Raw genomic sequence first — 6,518 nt, forward strand, 5'->3', positions numbered from 1 at the left:
AGTTCTAGTACTCTCTAAGAAGATCATCAAAAAATAATAATAATAATATTAAATATTTTTATATTCTATTTTTTTTTCTTATACACAAATTTGACTAAGCTCTAAATCTAATTCATTTCCATCTATTTCATTTTCCTCCTTTAGGAATTCTGAAATTATGGATCTTATCTTGGTTAAACTCATTCATATATTCTAAAAAAGTGTACTAAAACTTCAAATGATCATAATCAAAAGAGAATGTATTATAATATAATATAAGAAAAATGCTGAAATATATATATTGTAACAAACTCTTCATTATTTTTTTTTTTGCTTCTTTTTTTTTTTTTTTTTGGTTTTTTTCATTTCATCATTGTTGATGGAAATTATGATATTGCAAAGAAGGGTCTAAACCAAAAATCAATGAAGCTTCTCTTTTCTTGTCCTCTTCAAATGTTGTTGATGATGTTGAAAATGTTTCTCTCAAATTTGAAGAAGAAGGAAGTGAATTAGGCAAATTATCATCACTTGTTGAAGATCCACATTCCATGTTCACACCAAACAACCTTAACCTTTTTGCAGCACCATTAATACTACTACTAGCCATTGTACTAGAACTAGTAAAATTTCCACTGCTAGAAAAACCACCATGTTGTTGATGATAATGATGAGAAACAGGAACAGAATCAATAATCATGTTTGGAACATTGTCTCCTCCTACTCCTACTCCTCCTCCTCCTCCTCCTTGTTGTCTTGTTAAGCTTCCTTGATCAACCATCGACGGCGCCGATGGTAACGATGATCTCATGTAAAAGAGAGAACTTGGATCATGATGATGAAAATTGTAATTCGGATTCGCATTAACACCTTGTTGGTGAAATGGATACATTTGGTAATTGTAATTCATCTGATTCTGTAAAGGGTCATGAAGATTTTGTTGTTGTAACCTTTGTGATTGTGGTGAAGGATAAGGAAGTGAGTAGAATCTACTATTAGCACCTCCCCATCTAATAGAATATTGCTGTTGATTAGGAAGAAAGAAAGGAGTGAAAAGTGTTGCTGAAGGATCCATATTATGGTTATGATTAGTTCTCCTCCTCCAATCGATAAACAATCGATGTCGAAACAAATCGCCAACGCCTCGTTGAAACGAAACAATGTCACCGGCATCAAGTTTTTTCTCTTTGACAAAACGGCTCCAACCTTTTGTCATGACATAGCTTTGACTACTGTTCCAATAAGAGTATCTGAATCTCCACAATTTTCCATTTCGATCTTCGAAATTGAGAAGAAGGCCTTTCTCATTCGAGGTTGAATCGAGAGGGAAATACTTCTCAGCATGCTGTTTCGGTATCACTAAACGGTTCAGTTTTCCAACATCACTCGGGGTTACAACTTTGTCGAACATGTGCTCTTTTTCATGAGTACTAGGTTGTTGCTGTTGCTGCTCTTGCGGTTGATGTAGGTTGTTTATGTTTGCATTCGAAGAACTAGGATCTTTGTTGATGATGCTGCTGTTGCTACCTAGTGATAATTCCATGAAATCAATTTGTTTTAAACTTGTTTGATTTTTGAAATTCGAGGTTGTTGTTGTTGTTGTAGCATCTTGATGTTGATGATGATGATGATGTTGGTGTAATAGCCCTAATCCACCAGAAGATGAATTGTGAGACTCAGGAGAGTGATGATGATGATGATTGATTCCTAGCCATTGATTTGTGACATCATGATTATGATTATGATGATGATGATGAGTTGTTGAAGGTGAAGAAGAAGATAAAGAGAAATTAGAAGGAGAAGAAGAAAAAGGGCAGTGTTGTAATTGTTGCTTACTACTGTTTTCATCTTCTTTTGTTGTTCTTGTTATGATTTCTTCTTCTTCCTCTTCCTCTTGTGAATAGCCTTTCACTTCTTGCAACAACTCCATCAAAATTATCAACTCTCCAATTCTTCTAATTATAACTTCTAGATCTCACAAAAAAATCTAAAAAATTATCAAAAAAAATTATAATTAGAAAAATTATAAAAAATATATATATAATGAAATGAAATTGAAGAAGTAAGGAGGCTAAAATAAACAAAATAATAAATTTGACAAAATAATAAAAAGGAAAAAAAATTGAAGAATAAAAAGGTAATAAGGTATAAGAATTGTTATTGTTATAAATATATAAAAATGAATTACCAAGAAAAATATATAGTTTGATAATATATGGAAGATATATATTTTTTTTGAGAGAGAGATTTATGAGGTTGAAAATGGAGGCTAAGAGAAAGAAAAAGAGGTTTTTCTTAGTTAAGAGTCGGTGCCTTCATATTTGACTATGAGAGGAATCTTGAAACCCTAAAGATTATTTGAAGTAGTTGTTATTGTTTGTTTACCTAAAAGCCACACAACACAAGGTGTGTTATGGTTGAAGTTATAGAAAGAGAAAGGTGTTGAGGAAGATGTGAAAACTAGTTACTTGAAACAAGAAGGTTCTTTAGAGTTGTATGAGAAAAAGAAGGGAAAGAAATGTTTGTAGAAACCCAGTTTTATTGTGAAAGGTTAGAAGAGAGAGATGATAGAGATAGAAAGGGTTACTATACATTTTTTTTACGTGGGGCCCATGAATAATGTGCTTATTTGGGGGTCATGTGAGCAACTAGTCATTTTCATTATATATTTATTAAGATAATATTATTAGTTTTATGAAAAATTTATGCTTTTTGAGAATTTATATAATTTAGGTTTAAAAAGCTATATATATAGTGGTGTTATTCAAACATACATTCAATAATCTTCACCTTTGATAATGTGCTTATTTAGTCTATACAATTATTTCATTTCAGAATTATAATGAAGATAAATATGACAGAAAGAAAAAAGTATAGTAATATTGTTAAGAATCATATAAATATTATGACTAAATTATAGAGTAATGATAAATAAATAATTTTTTTCACTAGTATCATATCTAGTTAATCATATTTTATATGTATGATCAGAATCGTCTTAAATTTAACTATTTAATTATAATTTAACTGTGATAAATTTTAAATCGTAGCATGTACTCTCAGAGACGGTTCTGTATATGTGTACGACAAATTGATGTAAATAGTTGTAAATAGAAGGAAGATGAGGTAGAAGAGGATACAATGCCAAAGGTGTAGTAAAGGAAAGTGCACAGTTTTAGGTTAAATTTGATTTTTATTGACTTTTGAAACTCCATTGAATATTGTGTGCTGTGTTGTGGCTGTTGGTCCCTCCCATCCCAGCTGAGAGAATGAGAGCAGACCTCTCTGCAGGCCACCCCTATCTGATCACCTCCTGCTACCCTATCTCTCTAATGCATTGCAACACAACACTCATTTATTACAATCAATTCCATCTACTCATCAATTTACATGTTAACATTATATAAGAAAAATTAAATTAAATAATATATATTCTTTTGTACTAATATCCCCAACCACTACTATCATAATTCGTTTCCTATGTCATGTCCTCAACATTCTTATCATCAACATAAATTTGAGGGAAAATAGAATCTTAACTCTTCAATTTCAAATTCTGTAACTCAGATCCCAAGAAAAAAACAGTCATAGCCTTTTACTACTACTTCTTCTACAATTAATTAATAATAATAATATTATTTATCTAGTTTTTTAGACTCTATATTTTGTTTTTTAATATTCAAGAGTTTAGTTAAAGCATGTTTATTTAACCGATATTAAAAAAGATGATGAAGTTTGAATAGAGATCCTATATTTAAGAATGTATGTATTTGTTTTTTCTGTTAAAAATTTAAAACATGTTTAATCATCACATAAATTTTAACATGTTTTGACAAAGTAAGAAATTAAGAACCACATGGATTGAATCTTTGGTTATTTGACATTCAGCTCGCACTAACTGCAGCTTTGATTTAAATTCAGAGTGGACCCTTATTAATTCTAATAAAAATGTGAAACATATATAATGTTTTATTATATTTTGATCAAAATAAAATGGTGCATTTATGGATTGGATTAGTTCATCACATTAGAAGCTCTCATAAATTTTAAGTAATTTTTAATTAAATAAATATTACATAAATGTGAGAAAAATTTAAAGGAACACGGACAAGAATTTAATACATCGACACAAAATTAACAAAAACAAAAAAAATTAGATAAAGAAGTTTATCCTTTATGAAACCATCCTTCGCGCAATTTGTGATTGAGTCCCACCAAATCATATCTTAAAAATAAAAATATGTATTTTATATACAATCAACACAATTATTAGTTTCACGATAGATGTGAGAAATCATAAAACTGAAGAACCTAATGACATGAAGACATTTTATATTTATTTAGATAGGGGCTTTCAAGGGACAATGATAGTATTATTGAATGCTCGTATGGAAAATAGTGAATTACTTTCAAGCCAATGTTGTTTCCATTCTCTCTTAGAAGCATGATCTATAGCCAAAAAGATACTTGTAAATTAATCTTGAAAAGAAGTCGAAATATCCAGCTTTTGTTGAGAATGCACCTAAGCAGGTGCCCAAAGAATCACACTGAACTCCTTCATAGATTGCAAGTTTGGGATTCACTCGAGACGCCTCATTTGTGTTACATTTAACCCAATGAGGTTGTGGACGTTTTCAATTGATTTTCTTAATGCAAGGTGGAAGGGGTCAATATTTTATATCAAAATGTTTCAAGATAGTGAATTCATGCATCGATGAGTAAATATGCCCTTTGAGAAAAGTAATTTTGTTGTGAATCACAATTTTTAATGTCTCCAAGTTTTATACTAATGTTGTATAGACTCACAAAGGTAGTTCAATCAAGACGCATACATAATAAGGATTTCAAGAAGAGGTACAAGGAAGTTTCCAAGTCTAAAGTGTAGAAACAAATATAATTACCCTACTTCTAAGATTTTTATGTGTGGTAATGACATTATGCATGAGACTTTAAGAGATAAGAGATTTTACAAGCAGAATGTAAGGTTACTAGATGTTTTGAACTTTTCCAAATTAGAGAGTCTTCACCAATTTTATATAGATGGATAATGATTTTGAGGATATGATTTATCATGATATAAAGGAGGTGGATTTTCAAGAATGTTCTAAATAGTGTCTTGAATTAGTTCTTGGATAATAGTAGTTTATAGTTACTTAAGTTTACCCGAAAGAATAATGGAATGTTTTATTTTATAACCTAGCTGTTTTTCATGTCAGAAAAATATGTCTTTTACACTTCTTATTTTCAACATACTATTATCTTCAATATCAATTAAATCACACTTTAAACCAAACCATATTGAGGAGGATACGAGACGCTTAATAGGTTTCTTGTTTTTGAAGAATTCACTTCTATAGATAATTATCTCAGGAGCATTTCTATCTTTAGAAACCCTTCCATTAAATCAATTTATGACATTTTGTTATGCCTTGTCAACATCCATTTTACACTTATTTAGGGGAATTTTTTCTTGATAAGTCTTTTGTGGGCGGATAATTAAGGTTGAACTTCATTAATATTATTCAATATATTAAAATGTGCTTGAAGAAGTATATCTCAGCCCATTGTATTAACATTTAAACTTTGAGTACATTTACCTCATATCTTCTATCGTGGTGATACTTGTGAATTTCTATAGAATTTGCTTCCGACAAATAGTTTGAACAAAAGTCAAGAGCTTCTTATGTGATGTATCTTTCAACGATCGAAGTTTTTGGACGGTAATGATTATTCGTATACCCTTTAAAGATCTTCATGTATTTCTCTACTAGATACATCCACCTTAAATAATTTGGGCCACAAGATGTAATCTTCCTGAATAGATGAACAATTAAGTGAATCATAATGTCAATAAATGGCAGAGAGAAATACATCGACAATTGACACTAGTTAATTACAGCCTCATGTTCCAACTCATATAAACCTCCTAAATTAATGATTTTATTATAAATATCATTGAACAATAAACACAATCTAGTTATAGTTTCACTTACATTTTTTGCAAAATGTCACGAATAGCCACTGGTAGAAGTTGTTGTATCAAGACATGACAATCATGAGATTTTAAGCTAATTAACTTGAGATCTTGCATTGATATAAGTTTCTTGACATTTGATGAATATCCATGAGAAACTTTGATATCCTATAAACACTTGCAAAAACTCTTTTTTCTATTCTACATTGAGTGTTACATGTTGGAGGGAAATATGTTCTTTTACCTACTTATTTTGGGGATAAATTTTGTCTTATAACCATTTTCACCAAGTCTAGACAAGAATTCTTACCATGTTTTTTCTTCCCTTGAATGTTAAAAAGTGTTTCAATCAAACTATGACACACATTTTTCTCCATGTGCATCTCATCAAGATAGTGTCTTACATCGAGGCTAGAGCAATATGGAAGATCAAAGAACATCAACCTCTTTTTCCAATTATTTTTCTCCACGATTTTGATTCTTTATAAAGACAACATTAATGTGTTATTGTTGTTTATAAAATTTCTCCCCGGTTATGGTCTTTAGAATAATATCAAACTGTTGCTTA

The 6,518-nt window shown here is 30.2% G+C and overlaps 1 protein-coding gene across 4 annotated transcripts; it reads right to left on the bottom strand.

Moving 5' to 3' along the window:
* Window positions 1-297: 297 nt before the first annotated feature.
* On the bottom strand, window positions 298-2,521 carry LOC131616496 (B3 domain-containing transcription factor NGA1). 4 transcript variants are annotated; one of them, XM_058887835.1, is made up of 3 exons: window positions 2,362-2,519; window positions 1,816-1,963; window positions 298-1,683 (listed from the first exon to the last, which is right to left on the bottom strand). In XM_058887835.1, the coding sequence occupies exons 2-3, from the start codon at window positions 1,904-1,906 to the stop codon at window positions 350-352; spliced, it is 1,425 nt and encodes a 474-aa protein (XP_058743818.1). In that variant the 5' UTR covers window positions 1,907-1,963; window positions 2,362-2,519; the 3' UTR covers window positions 298-349. The 4 variants fall into 4 exon arrangements, with proteins under 4 accessions (XP_058743818.1, XP_058743817.1, XP_058743816.1 ...); XM_058887834.1 differs by having other exon boundaries at window positions 1,813-1,963; window positions 2,362-2,518; XM_058887833.1 differs by having other exon boundaries at window positions 298-1,963; window positions 2,165-2,521.
* Between the last annotated feature and the right edge of the window lie 3,997 nt (window positions 2,522-6,518).

This window comes from Vicia villosa, linkage group LG7, assembly GCF_029867415.1.
Source record: "Vicia villosa cultivar HV-30 ecotype Madison, WI linkage group LG7, Vvil1.0, whole genome shotgun sequence".
Lineage (NCBI taxonomy): Eukaryota > Viridiplantae > Streptophyta > Magnoliopsida > Fabales > Fabaceae > Vicia > Vicia villosa.